The sequence below is a fragment of the Anolis carolinensis genome, chromosome 4 (genome assembly GCF_035594765.1).
Source record: "Anolis carolinensis isolate JA03-04 chromosome 4, rAnoCar3.1.pri, whole genome shotgun sequence".
Classification (NCBI taxonomy): Eukaryota; Metazoa; Chordata; class Lepidosauria; order Squamata; family Dactyloidae; genus Anolis; species Anolis carolinensis.
This window is the reverse complement of record NC_085844.1, coordinates 220,520,406-220,548,119: the sequence shown is the minus strand read 5'-3', so window position 1 is coordinate 220,548,119 and position 27,714 is coordinate 220,520,406. Positions and strand designations below refer to the sequence as shown.

Below are 27,714 nucleotides of genomic sequence, written 5' to 3'. Positions count from 1 at the left end.
GGAAAGCGTCCAGAGGAGGGCGACTAAAATGATTAAGGGTCTGGAGAACAAGCCCTATGAGGAGAGGCTTAAAGAGCTGGGCATGTTTAGCCTGCAGAAGAGAAGGCTGAGAGGAGACATGATAGCCATGTACAAATATGTGAGGGGAAGTCATAGGGAGGAGGGAGCAAGCTTATTTTCTGCTGCCCTGCAGACTAGGACACGGAACAATGGCTTCAAACTACAGGAAAGGAGATTCCACCTGAACATCAGGAAGAACTTCCTCACTGTGAGGGCTGTTCGGCAGTGGAACTCTCTCCCCCGGGCCGTGGTGGAGGCTCCTTCTTTGGAGGCTTTTAAGCAGAGGCTGGATGGCCATCTGTCGGGGGTGCTTTGAATGCGATTTCCTGCTTCTTAGCGGGGGGTTGGACTAGATGGCCTTTGAGGTCTCTTCCAACTCTACTATTCTATGATTCTATGATTCTATGAACCTTCCTAGAAGGATGCTATAACGGTTTCTAATTCTCTTCAGGATTTCCAGATCCATGTATTATCAAAAGATATGTACTGCTGTAGTGGGCTGTAAATAATGAACAGAGATCCAAAACTGTTATGCTATGTATTCACTCAAGATGAGGTAGTTTAGATTTCGGCTTCATAACTATTAAATTATTTCAGAAGCCACTTTGAATTTCCTGGAGAGAGAGATAATTCCTTACCTTCTGGAATATCATCCTAATCTGCATTTTAAGAAGGACTTGATTTGGCTCAATTTGAGGTGAGATTATCTCTTTTCTCCACCAATAATTACTTCATAAAGTAGTTTGCGGTATGTATCCCACTTTTCAAAATAAAATATCAAAAAATGTTTCAAAGATTTTTAATATGGCAAAAAAGTTACTGGATCTCAACTAATGGCTGGTCTTCATAAACTCATTGAATCAATTGCTATTAAGCAGTGTGGCCACCAGACCATGCAGGTCTAATTCTAAATCTCTGAGTATGTGAATTAGTATCCTTTAGTGTTCACAGACTGACATTCATTGGCAGATACAGAATTAATGGTTGTTTAGCTTATGGTTTATAGTAATATTTGTATATTTATGTTAAGTAATTGGATATCATTTTACAATAAAAAAAGAGAGTGATAAATAAAAGCAAACCTCACTTCAAAGCAACCTTGAGTTGTTGTATCTATAGGCAATATTTATTAGTCTAAGTTAATAAAATTACATTTATTTTCGAATGATTTTCTTCAATTTCATAGTTTATTGTATTTATTCTTATGCAATAGTTCAAAACATTCCTCTAATAAATATATGGAGACAAGATAAATAAATAAATAAATAAATAAATAGCTGTATTGCCAAGTTCAGTCTAGATTGAATAGATCCACCACTGCCATTCCAAGGAAATAAAATAAAGGATATAATGTTTTTATGATGGACATCTTATTATTAAACTTTAAAATAATACTTATGTTTTTCATTGAATCAGAGCCTGGATATTTGCAAGTGTCTGGCCTAATGTTTATGAATGTGTGTGAAATAATATCTATGCATCCTTTCTGTGTCTGGGCTGTTGCGGTACTTCTTTAAAAACTGAGGTGACAGAATTTCTATATGCAACTTTCATAGAAACTTCAATATGTTTGAATATAAAATATTCAGTCAGTGTGTTGTCGAAGGCTTTCATGGCCGGGATCACAGTGTTGTATGTCTTTCGGGCTTTGTGACCATGTTCCAGAAGTATTCTCTCCTGACGTTTCACCCAAATCTATGGCAGGCATCCTCAGAGGTTGTGAGGTATGGATAAATTAAGTAAGGAAAGGAAAGAATATATATCTGTGTATAGTCCAAGGTGTGGCAAGAGTTCTTTGTCACTGGGAGCCAGCATTAATGTTTCAGTTAATCACCCTAATTGGCATTGGAAATGTTTTGTCCCTTGCCTGGGGGCATCCTTTGTTCAGTCAAGTCCTTATTGTGTTGGTTCCCATCTACTGTTTTGATTTTGGAGTTTTGTAATACTGGTAGCCAGATTTCGTTCATTCAGTCAGTGAATCAGTTATTCTTAAACAGAGTGAATCAAATACACATTTACAGAAGGAAACTAGTTATCAAAGGATATTATCACATGAGGCTCTAGTATGGGTCTTAAGTTTTAGTTGGAGCACAGCAAGATAGCCACTCCCCTTATCACTGTCGTGTTTTGCCAAGTCATGGTTAAACAAACAACATAAGATTCTAAGAAAGTCCTGATATTGACACATAGACTGCCCAAAGCTAAAATCCTTGTAGGCTTATAGTTTTAGCATACACTAGCCATTGGTCATGAGATAAAGCCTAAATTCAGAGTCCAAATGATGGTAGTCATGCCTTAAAGAGTTCAAGAGACTATGCAGCAACAAACACCAACCAATATTCCAATCCAAAGAAAGAAAAAGCCTACAGTCCGAAGATAGTCCAAGGTCTAAGTCAAAATCTAAAACACAGCAATCAAAGATACAGTCTAGAATCAACAAGGTCAATAATCCAGAGAGTCCAGGTTTACACTGTGAAGCAAAGATGTTGCCACTCTCAACTGAAACCTTGAGAACCTTTTATCCTATGTTTTCATCAATGTCTCTGAACTGACCACATCATTCGAATGCCTAATCACTGTCTCCCAAATTTTATTATCTGTGCAATAACAGAAAACAGAATGTCAGTGGGCAACAAAAGTGATTTCAAAATGGACTTAAAGATAGTCTTTAAAAAGTGGATTCCCCAACACTTGGTTGTTTTGTCTGAAGATCACCTATTACGAATAGTGCTATGAATTTTGAGTAGGCACAGGTAAAGGACAAAAAAGGGAAACTTGCTGAGAGGAAGGTGCATCAAGCAAACCCTTGTCATGACTGTCTTCCATCTGTAAATGTATGTCCTCACTGTGAAAAACCATGTGGAACCAGAATAGCTCTCCACAGTCACTTATGGGCTACCAAGACACTACCCTTTGAAGATCACCCATGATGTTCTCAGGTTGCAGCACACTCTTGTCTGTATTCTAAAGGGAATAGACCACTTAGCCCTTCATCAGCCTGCCCTTACGTACTGGCTTCTGCTTGCTCTACCTGCTGGGAAGTGGTAGCTACTTCTGAAGGCTCCTCTTCTACAACAACTAAGTTATGCTGGGAGAGCTGCTGGGAGCTGCTGGTCTCTAACAACAACACTGGCCCTTCCAACAACTGCCCATCCTCATTGTCTGAGCTGACCAGGACAAACACAATACTCTATTTCTGAAGCACATTTAACTTTTTGCAACTGTAGGGACTTGACTACTCCTGTTCATCCATACGGAAAAGCCCAATCCATATACAATATTCATTTAAATGCTTGGAATTAGCAGGTAAATTGTGCCACTTCATTATTATTATTTTTTTTAAAAAAAGAAAGCCAGTGGGTCAAAAGAGGACACTTTCCCAACATGTCCAAAATGACATGTCACAGTCCCCAAACTCCCTGCTGAAGTGCCTTTGGATTACTACACCACTTGAAAAGTCATAGAAAGCCTGTAGTGCTCTTACCATCATAATTGAAGGCAAAAGCCATTCGACAGTGGAATATCCTGCCTCAGAGTATGATGGAGTCTTGTTTGGTAGGTTTTAAAGCAGAAGCTGGATAGCCAACTATCGGAGTGCTTTGATTGTGTTTTTCTGCATGGCAGGAGGTTGGACTGGATGACCTTTGTGATCTCTTCCAATTCTGTGATCCTATGATGTGCCACTACATTAGAGTGATTGCTAGTGTCAGAGGTGATGGTTTTCATGCGTTTATACAGTATGTAAGTTAGAGATGGACAACTTTTAATTTTGTATCAGACCACTTATAAACTTCATGATTTTTATGCTATCTCATACCATACCATCTGTGTCACTCAGGTTAAACAGATGTAACTGTTTACTTTAATTTGATCTACACATGTTCCTTGGCATTACCCACAATGGGAATATGATCCCTAGGAGCCATCTTGACCTGGATTTTTTTTTTCCAAAAACCATTTTCCACCCAAAAAAATTTTCAGCTCTGTTCAAAGATTTTTTTTTCTTATTTAGACAATATAGTTTGCATTTGAAAGAATATAAATAATAACATTATTCTACTATTCATAATGTTTAAATAATGAAAGGCACCATGTTAATATGCTATAATGCTGTAAGTCCACTTTACAACATTGCAATTCAGCGTTTTGGTCATTGCATAATTCCAGCTAAGCAAAAGCAGCTAGATCCCATTATTCTCTGACAACATAGCAAATGGATGTATTAGCTAGGCTATATAGCTTTTACACGCTGGGTTTCGTCAGGTAGCATCAGGAGACGTAATTAAGAAAATGTAGCTATGTAAGACATGTGTTTCCCAATGGAGTGTCTTAGCCAATATTTGCATAACAAGTTTCAATAACATTTTAAGAAAATGGTACTTAAGTGTCCAGAAATGTAAAAATGTGTCATTTAATGGTGGAAAATCGCTCCCACTTCAAATCTGCTATTATCCTCCTTGGTACCATTGTAGAAAATGATACATTTAGGTGTGTGGAGTTTGGCAGAAAACCAGTGAAATGATGGGGAAGAATTAAATGCCTCTTCCTGTATTTCAGAGTCTTGATTGACACCTCTCTCCTTCTGTCAGTTTCACACATGCAAATACATATTGTGCCTATTGCTTTTTTTAAAAAATCTATCCTGTGTCAGGTATATGACATATCCCAAGGCTAAGTAACAAAATGTAAGTTGTAAAACCGTAGACAAATGCTCTTTGATGCTGGTCCTTACTGGTAAGAGCAGCACAGATGGATGGATGAGCAAGAGAACTAGAGTCGCAAACAAAGAACATACTGAGACCATCAGAAGTTTAGAGAGACGTCCTGTGGAAAAAATTAGCTTTAGTGCTATAACTTATATGATCATCCGAGGATGAATTATAAAGCACTATCAATCTTTGGAAAGCTCAGTAAGTAAGGAAATAGTATCTTTCTTTTTTATTAAGATGTGTTATTTTTCTTTCCCCGTCACCTTCTTAATTATGATCCCAAGGACTCATGTTTATGTAGATGTATCATTCTGCAGAAACCTATTCAAGGGGGAAGCATTGTCTAAGCTGGAAGTGGGACTCCCCCTTAGCATTCATATTTTTCCTTACCATGAAGTCTTCCTTTCTCTGTTTGTGTGAGAGAGTATATCTTGATTGCCACAATAATGAGCAAGAATGTTATCTATGTTTACAATCTAGCCTTTAATTTGTACCACATTCTTATAGTGCTTCAGGCATAACATTGTTTCATTATTGGAAATGGGATAGCAGCTACTAAAATATAGTAGAAAATATTTGAATATTCTCTGCTATTTTTCAATTCTGAATGGGTAAAATGAGCATTTTTGTCAGGAAGGAAGAAAAAAATAAAGTTCTTGCTAATTTTCTGCAAAAAATATAATTGCACGAAGATTTAGATGAGCTCTATTTAATAGTCTTATCTTTAAATGTATATGCTATTTGCCTTTACACAAGAATCGGTGACTGCTTCATCAGTACAATTTTCCCTGTATAGGATGGTCTGCCCACTGTTTCATGAGAAGGGAGCTACAAAGCCAGTATTTTATTTACAGTACCGTAGTACACTTTTAGGGGTATATTCAAGCCCTTTGTAGTTAGAAAACTCAAGTGGGAAGGGGGTAGTAATCTACAGAGAGAGTGAGTATGTGGCAACAAATACATCCAAAGCCAAGAAAAATAATTTCTTCTTCAGCTGGGAAATTGTCCAAACGTCTTCCTCCCTGACTTTCCAATTTTCCTTTGCTACTGAAGCCTAATGAGGTGTAACTTTTAAAGAACTGCCAGATCCTATCAAGATCAGCTTAGTTCTGAGACTCCCAGCATGAAGAAGCTTAAGTCTACAGCCTTAGCAATTAACCCCACTCACCTCCACACCACTCATAATTTTAAAACAGTTGGTTACTGCTGTGGGCAACTCACCAAGGTACAACTGTTCCAGCTGTCTTTTTTTCCAAGCAAAAGTATTTATGCAGTTCTTGAAACTGATCCTAGGGAACAGCATCTAAGGGCTCTTCCAGACAGGCCCTATATCCCAGGTTTTCTGTTTATCCCAGATTATCAGGCAGTGTGAACTCATATAATCCAGTTTAAAGCAGAAAACCTGACATCAGGACCGGCCTGGAAGAGCCCTAAAATGCAGTGCAATGAATGTCTACCCTGTTGAGTGTAGTGGAGAAGATACTAAGTAGTAGGAGAACATTCCAGAAAGTCAGGTTGAAGGAAGATAATTTTGCAACTCTAGAAATATAAATCTGAAGAATATGTGGAGTATTGTCATTTTCTTTTTCTTCTGAGTTTACTTTTCCCATCTGTAAATTAACTGCTCTGAATGCTAGGTGAGAACTCAAAAGTCTCATCTGTCAGCCTCTTAGCTCTTCGGGTCTTTAATGAGAAGATAACATACTGCACTTGCCCCCAAAGACATTCTTTTTTTAAAAAAAACAACAACTCATATAACCTATATAAACACTAAATGAAACCGGGTTGAATACATACATGCATATGTAGAAGTACAGTGTCTAGATCCAAGGAAGTCATGCTACCCCTCTATTCCACCTTGGTCAGAACTGGACACACCTGGAATACTGTGTCCAATTCTGGGCACCACAATTGAAAGGAGATGTTGACAAGCTGGAATGTGTCCAGAGGAGGGCGACTAAAATGATCGAGGATTTGGAGAACAAGCCCTACGAGGAGCGGTTGAAAGAGCTGGGTATGTTTAGCCTGCAGAACAGAAGGCTGAGAGGAGACATGATAGCCATGTATAAATATGTGAGGGGAAGTCATAGGGAGGAAAGAGCAAGCTTGTTTTCTACTGCCCTGGAGACTAGGACACGGAACAATGGCTTCAAACTGCAGGAAAGGAGATTCCACCTGAACATCACGAAGAACTTCCTCACTGTGAGAGCTGTTCAGCAGTGGAACTCTCTGCTCCGGAGTGTGGTGGAGGCTCCTTCTTTGGAGGCTTTTAAGCAGAGGCTGGATGGCCATCTGTCGGGGGTGCTTTAAATGCTATTTCCTGCTTCTTGGTAGGGGGTTGGACTGGATGGCTCATGAGGTCTCTTCCAAATCTACGATTCTATGATTCTGCGTGTGTGGTTGGGTTTTTTAAAAAAACAATTCCTTTAGTGTTGTGTTTTTGTGACTCTTTTCATTCCTTGAAAAGACTATGACCAAAAAAAACAGAAATAAAACATTCAACAACATGTGATTTTCATTGTCATACTTACTTCCTGACTCCAGAAAATTATCTGGAAACAGAAGCTTCCAAAAGTGCCGAAGCATTTATGGAAGATGATGATATCACTGATTCAGAAGTAGAGAAAAATAAAAAAGTATTTGCCTCATTTAAGATTAGTTGGTTGCATTGTGTAAGGATTCTTGATATGGAAAATGACATTTTCAGATATCTTTTCTTAATTATAATTGCAATTTCCTCATTGACAATTAGCTTATTGCTAATTTTTATTTTATAGTTCACTTAGCTTCATCAACAACTATTTCTTACCAACTTCAATCCAAGGATATGAGTCAGGAAAAGATGCTGCAAAATCTCTGAATAGTTATTTATCGGATTTATATCTGTGACATATTTAGTGGGATCCTTGAACAGTACAGAGTTTGGGTTAATGCCAAACTTGATCTCTATACCATCTTTCTATAGCAAAGGATACACTAAAGTACAAAAATCTCATTACAAGTACATCACATTGACTGATTTTATTTAAGAAGTCTTTAAGTAGCTTTTAAAGAAATTGTCTCAAAAGAAAGCTCTTGTGGGCTCTTAAGAAAAGAAGTGGAGCTATGTGAGGAAGAAATTGTGCACTATCACTTTCTACTTAACTTTGAATAGCTTCTCAAATGTAACATGATCCACCTGGTCCAACAATTTTTCTTGAGGAAATTATTGCTGCATGGAAAGCATACAGGTATTAATTTTAAAAAGAAATAGACATAAGAAAGTGTACAGATTGCTTCCTTCTTTCTCTTGCATTGAAACAGATTCCTTTCAAATCTTTTTTTGGTGAAAAGAAACCATCTATTTCAACTCGATAGTGCAACTTGCACAGAGACTGGTACAAACAACCATCAGTCTTATTGTTTTGGACAGACAATGGAAGGAAATGATCATCCCTTCCACTTCTTTGCTTTTTCCTTTTGTTGCTCTAGCTTCTTAAGGCAAATTCAGTAGTAAACTGAGTTTGCCTTGGTATGTGAATTCATTCATTTCAGCCACCAAGGCTCCTTGATTGGCTAAACCTTTTTTCCCTGCAAATTTTAGTCAAGGATGCTTCCTATCAGAGACACTGGCATTTTTTTATCTTCTCTCTGTCTGAAAGAGAAGAGTTCGTGAATCTCAATGAAATAAAAGTAGGAACTATCACAGTGTCTTTGTAAGTAACAGCAGGGCAGGCGGGGGAGAGAGAGAGAGAGAGAGAGAGAGAGAGAGAGAGAGAGAGAGAGAGAGAGAGAGAGAAGAATAATTTGCTATTAATGGTTCTCTTAAGAACTAATAATCAATTGACCAAACTAGACATGATCAATCATCAGCTATGCTGTTGCTTCACTCATCTTTTAAAATAACCATAGTCCACCTCCTTTGAAATCCATTTTATGTCATCTTATGTATATAGACTGAGGGACAAACTGATACAACTGGCAGAGTTTCTTCATCATACTAGACTAGGAAGCCACTCTAGATTGCCTCTTTGTCTCTCTCAGAGCCTTAAGCTATTTTATCACATATTTGAAATCCTTTCATGTGGAGTTTTCTCAGAGTGTTTCCTTGCTCTCAACTAATTTTATTTTTCCTAAATAATATAATTGCATATCCAGCTGATTCTTAGTGTCAACATGTGAGCTCTGTGGATAGACATACAGAGCTGTGCACAATTTGAAATACAGAATCTTTGAACATTGGCAGTAGCGTAAATGAGCAGATTTGTCCTAATAACTCACATCATAGAGAACTATATCTCAGAAGAATGTTATTTAGCACACAATGATGAGGAATTTGACAAGTGAAGGAGTGGATAGTGGACATCCACACAGCGTTTTATACAGAAGCACAACAGTAGAAAGGTAACTTTAAATTGCAGTAAAAATGGTACTCAGGAAAGAGCTGATTTGGACTACAAAAATGACCATGAGGCTTTTAGGAAATATCAGTTAAATTCAAATTTCTGTGGTGTGTGGGTGTGTGTATACATGCACACACACACACACACAGACACAAACAAGTTCACCAGAGACCAATTAACTGAGGCCTGTTGTAATAGAAGCAACATCTTCTGCTGACTTCCACGGAGATGCTGTGTTAAGAGTTGTGAGACCTTTTAAGCATGAGGAAATTCTAAGGTGCCAAAATCCCTGCCTTCTTGTGTGTGTGTCCAGTTTGAAACTGGACAATCTGTGCTAACTCTCACAATCCGGAAAGAGCAAATATAAAAATAGTTCCTGATGTTATTTTCTGTCCATTTTCCATAGTGTGCAGTTTGATCCATATTAAAATCACTGACATGCATTGCTGTTCCCACTGATCATTTCTTAATGAACTAATTTCATACTTAGCTTCATGAAGAATTCAGAACAATGTTAGGAAGAAATTTTGGAAACATACAAAAAAATAAAATTAACATTGCAAATTTATGATTTAGCTGCCAAGTTTTTTCCCAGCTGTCTGTCTTCTGTTGCTTCATAACAGGTATTGTGTGACTGTGATAGTTACAAAAATATGTTTTATATGCAGATCAGCTCAAATGCTTTTCAGTGAATGTCACTTTGCATGGGAGACTAAAGAAATGACAGGTATCCAGAAGAAATGAACACTATGGGGGCTAGAAATGCTGTATTCTCCTAATATCAGCCTCCCCTGTTATGGACAAGAACTGAAATCAAAGCAATTGCTTGCTTTTCCAAAGCTCTATAAACTTTAAATCTAGTTAGGATTTTACTTCAAGAAAGAGCTATAATCAGCACTATGCAATCAACTTGGCACAAGCATGCTACACTCCAAGAAAGAACAGTTTTGCTTTGAGACAAAGTCTACTTCTTTGGCAGACCAGCAGAAATCTTAATTTACTATTTTTTTGAGAGAATGGAAAATACATTTAATTGAGGAAGCTTTTTATTAAGACATGAGTTTGTTGAAGGTTGACATGTTTGCATTGCAGAAAAAACGAAATCAAGATTTTGATGAATGCATCTTCTGCATCGATTCAGACTGTATATGAGATACGGATGGATTCCCACAATAAAGAATAGGTTTTACTTCAGATATGGTCCCTATGACCTTGATGTCTGCAACATCAAAGCCGAAAATGTTTTCAGAAGGACCTTGATTATGGATCACGGCATGTTTCCTGCATCTGTCTTCTCCCAGAAATTGGGAGAGAAAAAATGACAGGTTCTAGAGCAGTGGTTCTCAATCTGTGGGTCCCTAGATGTTTTGGCTTTCAACTCCCAGAAATCCTAACAGCTGGTAAACTGGCTGAATTTCTGGGGGTTGTAGTCCAAAATACCTGGGGACCCACAGGTTGAGAATCACGGTTCAAGTTAGGATTTTTTTTTGTATGAGCAAAGATAATGCCTTTTGCACCTCAGCAGGGTTTCACCTTGCTCACAGCACCCAACAAGACACCAAAAGAAAATTGAAAGCAGTTTATTAAAAGAACACATATAAAAAAGGGTAAAACACCATGGAGTGAATAAAGGTTAAAATCCAGGAGTCAATAAAGTAAGCAAAAGTCATAGGCAACACCAGGCCAAACTGTGTACAAAAGATAATCCACAGGTAGCATACATTTCAGGTTAAAACTGTAGCAAAAAGACAGAATAATCCCAAAGGCTTCTCAACTGGAGCATGAAAACAATAGAAGTCTAAACCAGGCGTATAACAAGGAACAGAAATTCCCAAAACATCAATGAAACAAGGAACAAAACATGAGCATGAAACATGAGCCCCAAACTTGAATGGAGGACCAAGCTAAACACTCCAAAGTATAGCGATGCTGGCAGATCTCAAATCCTCTCACAGAAGTCTACTTTTAAGGGCTGGAAAACATGAACACATTTTTTTGCACTCCCCCTCTTGTCCCTCTCTTTCCCACGAAGTCTCTCACTTTGTTTGCATCTGATTCCCTCCTCCCTAAGAGCCAGCCAAGAATGTTTATCTAAATCCACTGTTCCCTTGGATGAGCTCATGGTATCTTGACTGCAGTTACTAGGTGAGAGTTCACAGCCCTGAGTGGAGTCCAAAACATCAGCACTTTCACACAATTGCTCTAATAACACCTCCTGTCCTGCTGTATCTGCATTCCAGCATTTCCCTCATTGTCATCAGACTGAACCACAACACTGCCAGAGTTGAGAAGTCTTTGGTACAGTAGGAGATTGTTTAGTGACTAGAAAAGACAGAAGTTGCTCGTCATAAATACATTGGTAAAACTTGGCCATGTTATCTGAAAAACCACCTCCTCCCATATAAGCATACCAAAAATTCAGATCTTCAGAGGCCTCCTTATTCTGTGTCCTAACACCACCTGAGGTTAGACTAGTTGATAAATGTGACAGGGCTTTCTCCATAGAAGTGTCTCAATATGAAACATCATATCCAGGAAAGGTAGATTGACCACATCCCTTTTAAACTTTTGGCAGGCAGCCAACCAGTACTGTTCAACATGACATTTTCCTGTCCAGGATTTTCACTTTGAGATGAAGTAAATAACATCGGAAAACATACAATTTAGTGCCTCACATGATAAACCTGTTTTGGGTATATTTGACCTGCTGATTCAAAAAAAAAAATACCACTATCTCCCTATTAGCTTTTGAGATACCATATACCAGTCTTCATCTGCTCACCCATAGAAATCCATGATAACCATATCTAAGAAACTAGGATGGGTCAATTTTTTGAATCAGTACCTCAAATAACCCAGAAACAGGCCTAAAAACCAAGACATCAAGAATTTTTTGGTGGTCTTCATAATTTTGGCTTTTTAAACTAGGAAGAGACATGTTCTTGGGATATGTTTAAGTCCTGGTGTATCACCTGTCCATCCTCTATAGCTTCCATGAGAAAAGGACATTTTGGTCATGCAATGTTAATTAGTATTTAGTATTTTTCATTCTAAGATAACACCAAATATTTGAACACAAAGGTTATTGTGATGGAATGTACCTAGATCTGCAATCGAAGTATTGTAATGAAGCTTATATTGGATTTATCACAATAATTTGCGTATGCTATAGTAGGAATTAGGATTAGAGAAAGGTGTACATAATACAGGCCTGGTGGTCAGGAACTGAGAGGTTCAGGAATTAGTGTGGAAGGCATTGCAAATAGTTGCTGTGAAATCACATTACTCTTATCTGGAATCAAAGAATATATCATCACTACACACAGGTCAAGAGACTTTGATGATCATCTATAAGCAATAGCATTCAAGGTACAAAAGAAGAAGTTGCAGTTGCCAAAGCAACACATTCCCCCTCCCTAGCACAATAATGCAAAAATGCAAATAACCTGAACCAAAATAGAACTGGCCAAACTTGATCTTTTTTTGTAAAACATTTTGAGATGTATGCACCTTTTAAAATATGTTTTATGAGTGTGTGTTTGCATATTCTTTCAGTTTGAGAAGTATGTGGAACTTGTGGGAAATATGAAAGACAGGCTAATCAAATTATGTTCCACACATAATTCTATGAAGTGTGGTTTCAATTTGTTTGCATAAAAATTTTCATCACATGATAGGATGTAAAAACATTTTAGCTTCTGCATGTCATCTTATTTTTTAATGTTAGCAGCCAAATCTCTAAATAATAATAATATGAATATTGTTTTATGTTAATTATAAGTTATTTTCTGATTAAATCAATTCACTTGAAATAATAGAATTTACCATATTTTGATGTCTTTTTGCCTTTTTGTCGTATTATAAATCTGTGTTTCTATTTCCCCCTTTCAAGACATTTATATATACCTGTGAATTTGATATTTGTGAAGCCCTTCATAAAATATTGAAGATGTTCATATAAATTAGCATACATTGATTTATTCACAGCATTGCATTACATATAAGCATGGATCCTGTAATATAAGGAAAGGTTAAGGGAGCAGTAGATTGTGGTATATTTTATTGACAGCTCTGTTGAAATCAAGCCACCTTTAGATTGAATTTAGAACACAAAGAAGAAATTGGCTAGTAAATAAGTCATGAGTTTTACTTCTGAATATGTGTACACCTGCACAGCCACCATTAATAAGCATAATAATGGAACTCAGATGGAATTTCAAAGGTGTGCTTTGGGCCTGTAGATCTTTAAAATGTGTCAGTGGCTGCAGCGATATCAGTATTCATGAATATTTCCTAGGGTTGTTACTAAACTACAGCTTTCTGAGATGGAAATTATATAAAATCTCTGAAAACCAAGGACAATCATCAAGGAGGGAGGAGAAACATAAGGACTGGCAAGTAGGTGGTCTCTGGCCTGCAGCTGTTGCTGTTAAGATATAAATGAATAAAATTAAACACAAAGTTTTATAAAATGTGAGACATTTTATAGCACAAGCCTGAGAACTGTTTGGATGATAGAATAGTCAATGACATTAGCATGTCCTCATCAAGATCACAAGAATTTGTGAGGCATGCAGAGAAAGGATACATAATAACAGGGGTGATCTCCAGCTTGGGTAATTTTGATCTCTATTGCAATGGATTCAGTTTGAACACTAAAAACCTTTCAGTGAGAAGATTTTCAGAATAGTACTTACAACCACAATGTAATCCAGATCATATGGATTTTAATGCCCAGTTTTCTAATTGGCTTGACATTTGTTAGATTTGATTACTCCACCAATTCTTCCTTCCAGCTACAGTAGTAGCAGAATTATATATGGAAATTCTGCAAATGTTTCCCATTTTACTTTTGTATTTTTCTACAACCTGTATTAACTAACATTGATTTTACTCATGTATTCACTGAGTTTGAAACTTCGGTCAAAATATAGCATAGGGGAATTTCCTATATATGAAACAAGACATTTAATTTTTCAAATGTAATGGAATTCTGATGAATAAAATCAGTATATATCAATAATAAAGAACTATCTGATTTTTCCAAAATCTAGTTCTGATTTATACTTAGTTATGTTGAATTAAAGCTAAGGATATACAAAGATCACACTATGAAGCAATCATCTATAAATATATGCTTGCAGCCATCTGACCTAGAGTAGTTTGAATAAGATATAGTTCATCCTATTTCTGTTCTTTATGTTTTTACAATTATTCTAGCTGAAAGTCAAATCTTCATTGGAAGATATAATAGAATTAGCAACATGTTATGAATTACACAGCAACAATCATTTTTATCTTCTCTTCATTCCAGATTACATACAAGGCTGTTGGATCCCTTGATCCCACTGCTGATCTGTCGAACCAGAGAGGAAAGGTCTTCAAACTAAGAAATGAAACTCACCATCTGTTTGTAGGGTTATATCCAGGAACAACTTACTCATTCACCATCAAAGCCAGCACAGTGAAGGGGTTTGGACCTCCCATCACCACACGGATTGCAACTAAAATTGCAGGTACTATAGTGTACTGATTATACTCAAAGGAGTAAAAGCTCACCTTCACTTTGCATACACATAGATCAAGGTTAATCTATATATATAAAAGAGTGATGGCATCAGGGCAGCGGACAAAACAACAAAACTACAGGCCCCCCAACCTCAAAATATGACAACACAACCCATCATCCACGGCTCTAGGTTGATACAACAAAAAGAAAAGAAAAATAAAGTCCTATTTACAGGGAGAGGAATAATTGTTTTTATCCAATTGCTGCCAGTTTGAAAGCTAAGATCCACCCACTTGGTCTCCTAGCAACCTACTCAGCCCAGGGGACAGGCACAGTTAGGCCTCACTTAGGCCTCTTCCACAGATTATCAGATTTTAACTGGATTATATGGCAGTGTAGAATCAAGGTCCTTCCACACAGCTATATAACCCATTTAGAATGCTTTGAACTGGATTATCTTGACTCCACACTGCCATATAATCCACTTCAGTGTGCATTTTATCCAGCTGTATAGAAGGGGCCTCATATAATCCAGTTCTAAGCAGATAATATATACAATATACAGTAGAGTCTCACTTATCCAACACAAACAGGCTGGGAGAACGTTGGATAAGTGAATATGTTGGATAATAAGAAGGGATTCAGGAAAAGCCGATTAAACATCAAATTAGATCATCATTATACAAATTAAGCACCAAAACATCATGTTATACAACACATTTGACAGAAAAAGTAGTTCCATGCGCAGTAATGCTATGTAGTAATTACTGTATTTACAAATTTACCACCAAAATATCACAATGAATTTAAAACACTGTCTACAAAAACATTGACTACTAAAAGGCAGACTGTGTTGGATAATCCAGAACATTGGATAAGCGAATGTTGGATAAGTGAGATTCTACTGTAATATGAAATAATTACTGTGATAGAATAATACAGAACAATACAATCTCTCAAATCAGAACACTAAATAAAGAACAACACTCTGAAAACAGGGGAATTCCACACAGGAAACAATCAGGGCCAGCTAACACCTCCCAACAAAGTATTCCCATCACCAAAGTCTGGCAAATCCTCTGTTTTCTGAGGGCCACAGACAGTAGAAGCACATAAAATATTGCAAAAACACCACTCTGAAAACAAGGGAATTCTAGACAGGAAACAATAAGGGCCAGCTAACACCTCCCAACAAAAAATTCACTCACGGAGGAAACAGCCAGGCTTTAAAGCTGCAAGGCCATTACATGCTAATAATTTCCCCTAATTGCAGCATTCATACTTGCCTCAACAGACAAAAAAATCAGAAATATTGTATATTCACAACCTTTAGGAAATAATATCCCGATTGCGCAGCGTGTTAAAGCACTGAGCTGCTGAACTTCTGGACCGAAAGGCCACAGGTTTGAATTGGGGGAGCGGAGAGAGCCCTCAATGTTAGCCCCAGCTTCTGCCAACCCAAAAGTTTGAAAACATGCAAATGAGAGTAGATGAATAGGTACTGCTCCGGCAGGAAGGTAATGGCGCTCCATGCAGTCATGCCGACCACATGACCTTGGAGGAGTCTACGGACAATGGCAGCTCCTCGGCTTAGAAATGGAGATGAGCACCAACCCCCAGAGTCAGACACGACTGGACTTAATGACAGAAGAAAACCTTTACCCTTTACATTAACTACCACCAATTCCTCAATACTTTATTTGCCATACCACTATACTTCACCATAGCAACGTGTGGCTGGGCACAGCTAGTCTATCTATAAAGTAATATGTATTCTGAACTTTTTTTCTTTTTGTATACATATATCCAAACCCAATCATTCAACATTGACACATGATAGGTTTCAAGATGAAGGTTGTGAAACACCATACCTTTGACCAGTAAAGAATTGTCTCTCCTGGACTCACTTCCCATGAGCCTTTGGGAATAGTTGACACTGTGTTTTATCAAATCCTTTTTTTACCCACAGACAGTAAATGTCTTTGAGATTTAAAACTAATAAATTATACTAAAAATGAGAACAATCCCTACTGAAAAAATTACATAATATGCAAAATATAATTCATATGATATAATACCAATGTTCATCCTCAACATCTATAGTCCCACGGCACCCTACATTTCACTCCAAAAGAGTCTTAACTCACAGGTTTGGAAGTACATCACAGAAGGAAAGAGGAAGGTTCCAAGTATACATCAGTACCACTGGGAATGGGTGCCTATTTTCTGGGTCAATTTGCTATGAATTTCCACAGAATTCATTATCTGTCCTACTATAATCTTGATTTATTTGTTACTATGGTTCTGGATTTTTTTTGAGAGCAGAAGTAATTCACCAACATCACCCCATTAACATTCTGTCTATCACTATTTTGCCCTGACATATTAGAGTACTCAATATTGTTCAAAATTCTTTACTCACACAGTGATGGCATTTCCCCTTTAAAGAGCACAGTACAATTGCATTATATATTGTATTAAATGTTAACAGTGTTCATAGAGTTAACACCATAATTCAGAGAAGACAAAGTGGGGTATAAAGAATTATTATTATTATTATTATTATTATTATTATTATTATTATTATTATTATTCATGGAAATATAAGGACCTAAATCCAATTTTAAAATGGCAGAGAGAAATAGTGCCAATTTAGTAGAGTTCCATCTACATTTACAGACAGACAGATGCAATGCACTTATTTTAATGGGCTGTAGGCACATTATTAGCACAACTGGTTATGCCACCTGATGTGTAGCCAATTATGTTATTCTTGCACATTTGCAAAGTACATTGGATTGCCCCTCATGCATAGTCTGCAAATTGCTGAAATTGTATCGTTATTTGTGACATCAGGACAGCGCTCTTGCCCAAATCATTCATGGATGTGTAAACCCATCACCTATGCTTAAATAGCAAGGCTGAGATTAAGAGTTGAAAAACATACTAAAGAGATCAACTGTAGTTAACAATTTTAAAATGCCATTCAAGAATAAAAGGTGGAGGGTTGAACCTCAAATGCTGTCAATGCATCCCTTCTGATGTATCGGAGAAATGATATCAGATATATAGTTTCACTGTTTTTCCTCAGCACCATCAATGCCAGAATATGATGCAGATTCTCCCTTGAATGAAACAGAAACCACTATCACAGTCATGCTGAAGCCTGCACAGTCTCGTGGAGCACCTGTAAGGTAAAAAAAAGTTCTTTTTTCCCCTTTTGTCTCCCAACTTACTTCTTTTTTTAAAAAAAACAAAAACAAAAGTATTTCTATGATGCAACACCTGGTTCTATCCTCTGCTTCAGTACAAAACTTTCAAGATGATCACCATCTTACCTTGTGTGGTTGTTGTGTATGCTTAGCTATAGAACTGAAAAAGGGGAGGGGTAATTCTGTTCAGAAAATACAACAATAAAATTTCTTGCTCCATGCTGATGCAGGATTTTGGAGAAGCCATTTATCTATGTTTATCAGTTTTGTACCAAAGGAATCCCATGGGAAATATCTTGACAAGAGATATATTTAAGTTTATTGAAATTTGTGGTCTTTAAAAAGTAACTTGCTTCCTATCATCAATGTATATAGAAATATTTTGTTTTGCTTGTTTCCGATCACTGGTTATTAAGAACAAATAGATTATTGATACATATTAAAATGTTGCTATATGAATATTTTCTTTCTTTTGGTGTTTTGTTGTTGTTGCTGCTGCTATTGTTGTCTTTGCTTTAGATGACAGCAAGAGGAATCTCTGCATATTGGTGTTCTTCGTAAGCTATGTTCAAAGTAAAATTATCTGGCAGCTTAGATATAAAGATTAAGTCAGCTGAATATAGTGAATAAATGGTATTTGTGAGATGCAGTTGGAGATTAGAAAAAGCCTTTAAAATACATTATTTAGGATTTTTCTCCTTGTTTTATCTTAACACCTGCTGTCATAAGCGTTGCTATTTTATTTATCTTTTTATTGAAAATTCTTTCTTTTATTTTTAAAGCCCAATTTGCCTTGGTTTTTTTTCTATATTCAATAAATGTGTAGAACAAGGGACCATTGTGATAATCTTTTGCAGAACACTTTTAGAAAATTGTACTATCACTTCTTATTCCATTATAGTGTCTGTCTTCTACAGATATAATTAAAGCATAAACCTATATAAGCATATAGACATGTGTGTATCTCCAAGATGAAATAGGTTTATTGTAGTGGTCATATAGATATGAGATAGAGCTCACAATATTTCCCCAGAGTTGCCAAGGGTACTATTTTACTTTTCCCTAACATCCCTTACTCCATAAATTGTACATAGAATAGAAGATATTGATGAAAGGATGAAAAATATGGGGCAAACGCTCTTAAATTTCCATAGCTGATGATTTCTATGTGTTCTTTGTTTCTTTCCTTTTCCATTTTACTTAATATCTTTACCGCACATTTCATTTCTGGCATTTTCTCTGTACATCACAAAAATATTCTGATTTGAACATAAATCTAAAAATGATGGCTTTTCTCAAGGCAGAATTGGGTTAAACTAGCTCACTTATTTTTAGTAATGCCTATGGTGAACCCTGATAGAAACTAAAGTAGTCCATACTAAGTCTGCATATACACTGTAGAATTAATGCAGTTTGATCCTACTTTAACTGCCATCACTCAATGCCATGGAGTTGTGGGGATTGTCATTTAATGAGGCACCAACAAAATTACAATCCCCACCTTTCCATAACATTGAGCCATGGCAGTTAATATGGACAAAAAGGGGTGAAACAGAATGTAGTTTCATTTTTAACTATTTAATTTTTCAACCTCAAAACTATGTCAACATGAGCTTTTGGGTAGTTATTTTTCAAGAAACTTAGAAGTGCATATTTCAGATCAAATATTTAAGAATATATTAGATACATTTAGATATATACTTGAATATAATTTTAAATGCGATGGTAAATACAATTTTAAATGCAGATTATTTTTTAAAAATCAGAAATTTCAGAAACTGGACTGAATGGAGTTGTGAATAGACACATACAAAGCTAACCCTGAAATAATTAATCTGTCACTACTTTTATGTCATTTATATCTGGAAATCTGATCCAGGATCTTTTCTGAGGTCTTGATATAAATATTGTTGAAATGTTGTGTGTAATCTAAAGATCTTTGTCCTTGTCACAACACGATCAGTTTTAGGTCTTAAGGATTCAGTGGCTTAGTATGTGCCAATGTTATTTCTGCATTATTGGCCATGACTGATCATATTAAATTTTGTACCAAACTCAGACCTTCATCAACCTGGAATCCATTCTAAAATGAATATTTAGTAGGGAAACAAATTAGTGACAGGAATTCTGTGATTACCCTAAAAGCGCTATTGAGCCCCTGGGAGGCGGGGCCACACCTGGCGGAGGCGGGGCCGTGTGATGCGGAGGTGTGGCCAGGTCTGGCCCCGCCTCCCATGGTGTGCGCCCACTGCTGCGGGAGTCCTTTCAGGCTGCGGCCTGGAAGAACTCCTGCCGCAGCTTGGCTGCGCCAGGCCGTGCCCCGCGGGAGGCGTGGCCGCCCGGCATGGGAGGCGGGGTTAGGGCGCGGGAGGCGGGGCCAGTCCTGGCCACGCCTCCTGCGGCACAGGGGAGGGGGCACAAAAAAATATTTGCGTACCCCTTTGAATTTCCTCGGGCTAGTCCTGGCCATGACCGTAGGTTTTTAAGACCTGAGCTGGACTGTTGATGACCATGGCTCTTGGAGTCATTTATTGGGCCACAATAAAGTGAAGCCAACTCGATGGCAAACAAAGAGAGCAAGTATTATGTACACATTTTCAAATATTTACCATGTTTTTTTTATTCAATGCCATTGTGAAGCTGAAATACTTTGACCTCCCAGCATAAGAATACAGTGGTATTTCTACTGTGTGATGACTTGCAACCAACTTTTCTGCATCATTTCCAGATCTTGAATATAAATTTTGTACAGCCACAAGATTTCTTCTTTGAATATGTCATTTTAGATCCTTTTCATTCATGAGAAATCATTATTACTTGTCTCCCTATAGTTGGAATGGAAATAACTGAAAACATTAAAAGAGTCAGATATGTGTTTTTCAGGTGTCAGGAAATTTTGGCAAGAAAACTTCTTATACACATAGTCTGAAAGTAATTTTATATACAGTATTTTAAATATTTTTACATAAAACAATGTCTGTATACACTGAACCATCAAAATAAAGCTGTGTCACTATCTCAACCACCCATTATATATTTTGGAGTATTTTGAATTTTGGAATTATGGGTAAGGGATGCTCAAACTGTAGTTCTTAATTTCAGTATAAATAAAATATACATTAACACAAATATTGCTTAGGAATCCAATAACTTGGATCAAGCAGGTAAAAGTCAAGGCTCAGATTAGTCAAAGATTTGGCTGTGTGCACCTATTAATTGTTTACACCCAGGCCACCTGATAGAACAATGCACTGCACACATTTTCACCTAAACACCAGCAGTAAAAAAAAAGATTAGATCCTGTTCTGCTGTGGTTGACTGAGGCATTTCAGGACGTAATTATACCACAGGTATATAAATTACAGAAACATGTTAATGCTCCCATGATTAAAATTATAGAGAGTCTAATTGAAAACGCATAAACTGAATTGAGGAATTCTTAATTATAGTTTGTTTTAAGGTGTTAATTTTCCTCCATAATGAATGCATAATTCTTGGAACTAGAAAAGGGGGCTGCTATAGTAAAGTGTGGGTGGCAGAGGAACAAAGGTATTGTTATAAACACAGCAAAATGGAAGAAAGCCACAGCAACAATGATTATATTTCTCCAAGAATTCTTCTGTCTATAGAAATGAACAAAAAACAAAAACTAGACTTCACAGAAATATTTTCAGATACAAATGCTAATTGCAGAATTCTTATTTTAAAAAATATGGAGGGAAATAATAATATTATAATAATAACTTTATTTTTGTATTCCACCTCCATCTCCTCAAAGGGACTCAGGGCAGCTTGCATATGGCACAAGGTGCCTTAAATAACACACAAAATAAACACACAGTACAATACAAAATAAAACCACTAGTATATAAAACAATAATTTGAACTCAGAACAGCGCCAATAACCTAAAGTGTTATCTATTGTAAAAACATGGCCAACTGTAAACAGGTAGAAAGGAAAGGCATAGTGCAAGTTGTAGCTAAGGAACAAAGGAATGAGATAAAAGTGATGTGCTGTATCATAACTGCCAACCATTGGGCTAGACGTTCTCAAAGGCTTGTCTAAACATCCAAGTCTGCAATTCCCTCTGGAATTGAGGATAGGGTGGGAGCCTCCCTAATCTCCCTGCGGGGGATGTTCCAAAACCGTGAGGCCACCACCGAGAAGGCCCTCTCCCTCGTCTCCACCAACCGTGCTTGTGACCATGGCGGGACCGCGAGAAAGGCCTCTCCGGCAGATCCTAATCCTCATGCAGGTACATGGGGGGGATGAGGTCGCGAAGATAGGCAGAGCCCAAACCGTTTAGGTGATTACCTGCACTTTGAATTGGGACCAGAAACTTATTGGCAGCCAGTGGAGCTGTTTTAATAGAATGAAGTTTTGAAAGAAAAACTGAAATTATGTAGAATGTTTTTAATGTGTCAAGGAGTGCTTTTAATTCAAAGAGAGAACAGAGCCAGGTAGTCAGCACTACCTCCACACCTAGTTTGGAGAGGGGAAGGTAATCCCTATTCATTAGACTTAGCCAGACGTAAAAAGAATAGGGAGCTCCATGATGGAATGCACAAGGCTGAGGGTCAGTTTTTACAACACCCAGAGATTGTGTTTTGGGAGCCAGAGCTGTACAGGGTTGATGAGGTACATCTGTCAGAGAAGGGCAATGAAATTTTCCTGGGAAATTTAAAGCAAGGGATTGCGGGGTTTTGGGCCTTTTGTGGTAGACTGCAGGTGGGGAGGTGGTCACTGAGTGATACCTGACCTATGTCAAATTGCTCCCCCCAAGTTAGTTTGTTTCCCAGAAGATCAATAAATGGCCCTTTATTTCTCCATACTTCTGTGTTTGCCTGGCCTCTTATTTCACAGTGGTACTTCAAAAATGCAAATTTTAAAGGTATCAAGAAAGAATGTAGTTTTGATGAAAAAACTGAAATTATGTAGAATGTTACTAGGTGATAAGGAGTTCTTTTAGGTGGATATGTACCCCACCTCCCAAAGTACTTAGTTCTACAGCTTCTATTGCTGGTATTGACTTTCACAATAAAGTTTATTTTATATTTTAAAAGAAAATGGAAAATTGTTTTAAAATGGACTCTGTGTTCATCTGTATAGTCTGACCATTTCAGTTCCTGTTAATATCAATTCAGTTAAGCATCATGACCTATCTATAGCAATATGAATCATATCATATGGAGTTTAGCATATTGATATCGAAAGGATTTATTCAATTTCTTACTGGATTACAGCCATAAAATGTTTGTTCTCTTCCAAATGCAGGGGACTTGACCCTTCCCTGCCCACACAATTTACATATTTAATGAAACTTTAAAGGATGGTTATAAGACATATTGTGTTGCAAATAATATGTCAGCTAGATCATTCTTTCCATGTTGACTTTGAACCTGACACACATGTCATTGATACTTTAAATGTTTATTTTAGGTTTGTAAGCATGCTCTGGGTTTCCAGTGTCAGTACATTCAGAGGAGCATGATTAGATTCTGAACATGTGAAGGTTGCTACATGTTGAAGAGAGATTGAAAATGAAATCCGCATGTGTTGTACAGTTTGTCCTGCCATACAATTGATCATCTACATAGGGCTCAGGTATATGCCAGGTTCCTGTTACATACAGGCTATATGATATTAATTAAGCATGCAAGGTCTGCAACTGTTCCGTCCCCCAGGACGATGGTTTGCCTTACCTATTGGTCGTTTGTTTATTTTCCCTCCTTTACATTTTGTTTGAGCCTCTGGCTGCAAAAGCCTAGGAAAAGTGGCTTGGAATCTGCAAGAGCTGGCTGCAGTTTTCTTTGCAGTGATTGGTCAAAGAGTGCAACATCTTAGGACCGCCCTTTTTACCAGGGTCTAGTCTCCATTTTAGAGTTTCATTCTGGCTATAGTCTTCCAACGTGCTGGAGCTGTGCAAGGCTAACTGGGACAAATCATCCTCAAAACCAGGCCAATCTAAGCCTATCCAAATTAGATAAGTATTGAATTATATTGATCTGGAATAGGAAATCTAGTTAGAGGAGCAGAGTTATTCTGTCGCTTCTAGAACTAATCTTTGCTGTAAAGATAGGGAAGGAAAGAGTTTCTCCTTCTAATATAGGCAGCGTGATTAGGGTATAGTGGTTTTGTAATCACCTTTGCCTTCTGGAACCAGGGATAATTCTGTGACTAAAACCTATAGAAATTTGTTTCATTTTCTGCAACTTTAAGATCTGTGCCAGGTTTACAACCTTGTATGAATAAACATTCTTTTTTGAAGTTATCCAGACTCAGTCGTTCAATATCTATAGGACAGCTTATAGGGATTTGCAGTTCGCCCGGATAAAGGACAGCACGTTTCAGTTTTATAGCTTTTTATTGTCCGGCGGACGGCACAGTTTTGAGGTCGATCAGCGGTTTTTCCGCTTCAGCTAGCTTGCACGGCTTTATAGTTTTTTATAGTTTAGGAAGTTTTAGTATAGGCTGCGGCTTTTCCGCCTGAGCTCAGTCTGCATACCTAAAGACTCTACCAGCGTCTGAGGCAGTGGAGCCCGCTCTCAGACCTGAAGGAGTCAAATAGTGGGGCTCTATTTCCTTGCTATTTGGCTCGCGTGTGCGCACGTAGCCCAGTGGCTTTCTGGGTTTGCACAGGCTGTGCAGTTCCCAGCAACGTCCAGGGCTCCCTCGGCGGTAGACCTCGAGCCGCGGAGCACCAGCGACAGTTCTTTGGCTGGCTCTGAGGCGTGGAGCCCACCAGAACCAGGCTAGAACCTGGACAGGCCTGGCAACGCTGCTGCGAGTTCGGCCGGAGCACTCAACCGGCTTTGACAGCCTCTTCATCAGGAGTTCGGCCGGAGCACTCAGCCGGCTTTGACCTGCCTCATGGTCCGGCGGTGGTGACCTGCCTCATCGTCCTGCGGTGGTGACCTGCCTCATTGACCTGCGGCGGTGACCTGCCTCATCGTCCTGCGGTGGTGACCTGCCTCATCGTCCTGCGGTGGTGACCTGCCTCATCGTCCTGCGGTGGTGACCTGCCTCATCGTCCTGCGGTGGTGACCTGCCTCATCGTCCTGCGGTGGTGACCTGCTTCATCGACCTGCGGTGGTGACCTCCCTTCACAGCGGGGAGGAGGCGTCTCTTCTCTCCTCCTTTCCAAAGCCAGCCTCGGTGCTCCTTCGGCGGCAGGCCTCGAGCCGCAGAGCACGAGGTGCTTGAAAATTTGGCGAAGTCGCCATTTTGGCAGTTTACGTCACTCGGGCAAGGGAGGTATCAAGTGGCAAGTTGCTGTCAGTTGGCATTTTGCAGCTTGCCCACCAAAGTCTGGCGCCAAAGGTCACAATCTTTGTAAAGTATAGTTACTTAGTGATATATATTGCTATGGTTAAGTGCTGTGAATTGTATTATATATTGAATTTGCCTTTATTGTAAATTTACTTGCAGGTATATTGCATTTGCCTTTGTTGTAAATTTACTTGCTATTAAGAATACATAATGTCTATGCAATTTCAAGATGATACAGATGGTATACCTCCTTCTGAGGCTGAAAGTAGGAATGAAAGGCCCCAAAGGATAAAGCACCCTTCAGCCAAGATGCTAGCCCATCTAATAGATGAAAAGGAGCTCCTCCATGTGAGGTTAGGTTCGGCATGGGAGCGAATTGTAACATTGATGGACAGAATTGAGAGCTTGGGTATTACAAGGGTGCCATCCATATTACAGACCGACCTTGAAGAGACCTTCGGTCTCTGGAGGGGTTTGGTGTCTAAGATAGTCCAGGTCCTCGAGCGCATTAACGCCAAGGATTCAGAGTTAGAAATAGTGAGTGTCTTAGCTGACACTAATGAGAAAGAAAATAAGGTGAGGGCAATTCTAGATGCCTTGGAATTTAGTTCTCCACCTGTTAATCTAAGGTCTGAGCCAAAAGGAAATCAGTCTTCCTTATGCAGCCATGAGACCAATCTTTTAAAATCACCTGCTGCGGCACTTAGTCTTAAGTCCAACCGCTCTAGCCAGGTATCTAAGCTAAGGGAGTGTGCATCATCTAAACATAGCCACTCTAGCAAGTCTTCTGCTGCTGGGAGTGCCATCTCTTCCCTAGCTGCCTTGCACATTAGGGAGGCTGCACGTCTGGAGCTAAAGAGCAAGGTAGCAGGGGCGGAGGCTGATGCTAAGGCAGCTGATCTCACCCTTCCCTTTAAAGAAGAAGAGCAACGAATGCAAATAGAACAGGCCCGTAGACAAAGCGAAATGCAAATGGAACAGGCCCAAAGGCAAGGTGAAATAGAAATGCTTAGAATAAGGATGGACGCTACTGCCAAAAAGGTAAGGGCTGTGTCACGACCCAGGCTGCAGAGCACCAATAACCATACACAGAGGCCAGAATCTATCTAATATCTTTATTGTAGGAATATATAAAGTTAATAAAAACAAGTGTAGAAAATAGTCCAGAATTAGACCTTTCAGGAAAGGTCAGAATTAGTCCAAAAAAGCAATGTCCAATAAGAAATATTAAGGTCCAAAGTTGTAATCCAATAACCGAAACACTCACTTTGCCAAGCAAAGTGAGGGGAGATGACAAGGTCCTTTAGTCCATGAAACTTGAGCGAGGCTAGGAAATAACTTGATACTTGAAACAAGGCTTGAACGTGGAACAAGGTAACTAAGAACAAGAACAAGGTCCGTGGAATAACTTGATAAATCCGTGGAACAAGGCAAGGATTGATCCTGGGAAACAAGGCAAAGTCCGTAGATAAACAAAGGCTGGGAAGCAAGGCGAAGGCTGGATAGCAAGGCAAGGCTTGAGCAGGAGCGAGGCTTGAACCGGAGCGCGCTGTCCAGACACAACTCGCTCCGTAGGCTGACGAATTGACTCCGCGAAGTTACTACGCGGGTAAAACACCTAAATAGAGTCTAGCTTCCCGCCGAAGCAGTTCTCTGGGAATCAGAACCGAAAGCTAACTCTGAGACCAGATGTGAGACTCCCCAAAGATTCTCACGAGAAGCAGTCTTAATTGGCCACATTCTTAGCTGCAATCCTCGCACTCCTGCGCGAAGCTGAATCTAAACTTCTCTGTTGTTTACAAAACTCCCGGCGCAAGAATACGGGAGAAGTAGGCTCTGGGCTTGTTTGACATACTTCTGGGAGACAACTTTCTTGCAGGTGCAAGGTTCCCAGATCTGCCTGGGAAAGATCTGGCTGAGAGGAATCCAGTTCAGACTGGGAAGGTAAAAAACCCAAGTTTTCATCTTCATCAGGAATTACAATGTCCTGAGCAGGACTACAAGGCCCATGAGTCATCACACTATCCCCCTCCTCAAGGCCCCTCCCAAACTGGGGCCCTCTCCCCGAGGCGCGAGGTCGCGGCTTGGCGGGATAGGTCTGATGAAAGCGACGGGTTAGATCAGGAGCATGGACTGTGGAGGCGTCTTCCCAAGAGCGTTCTTCAGGGCCAAAACCCACCCAGTCAATGAGATATTGTAGGCGGCGGCGGTGAAAGCGAGAATCCAAAATGTCCTCAACCTCGAACTCCTCCTCCCCATTCATCAAAACAGGAGGGGGGGCCGGTTGGTCTGTATCAGGACGCACACCATCCGCCGGAAGGAGCAGGGAACGGTGAAACACTGGGTGAATGCGCATTGAACGCGGAAGTTGGAGTTTGAAAGTCACGGGGTTTAATTGCGCCACCACTGGATAGGGGCCAATGAAACGGGCATCTAACTTCCGGCAAGGGCGGTGGGAGGGCAGAAAGCGAGTGGACAGGAAAACCCGATCTCCTACCTTGATTTCGGGGCCCGGCTGGCGATGTTTGTCAGCGTGGCGTTTATAGTCCTCCTTGGCTTGGTCCAGTTGCTG

General features: G+C 38.9%; 1 protein-coding gene across 23 annotated transcripts in view; it reads left to right on the top strand.

Moving 5' to 3' along the window:
- Positions 1 to 27,714, top strand: part of ptprt (protein tyrosine phosphatase receptor type T) — an 845,816-nt gene that overhangs the window by 616,938 nt on the left and 201,164 nt on the right. For all 23 annotated transcript variants that reach the window (XM_062979724.1, XM_062979726.1, XM_062979725.1 and 20 more), the window contains exons 10-11: positions 14,466 to 14,667; positions 17,752 to 17,854. In XM_062979724.1, the coding sequence (XP_062835794.1) occupies positions 14,466 to 14,667; positions 17,752 to 17,854 (305 nt within the window). The remainder of the gene's footprint in view (positions 1 to 14,465; positions 14,668 to 17,751; positions 17,855 to 27,714) is intronic.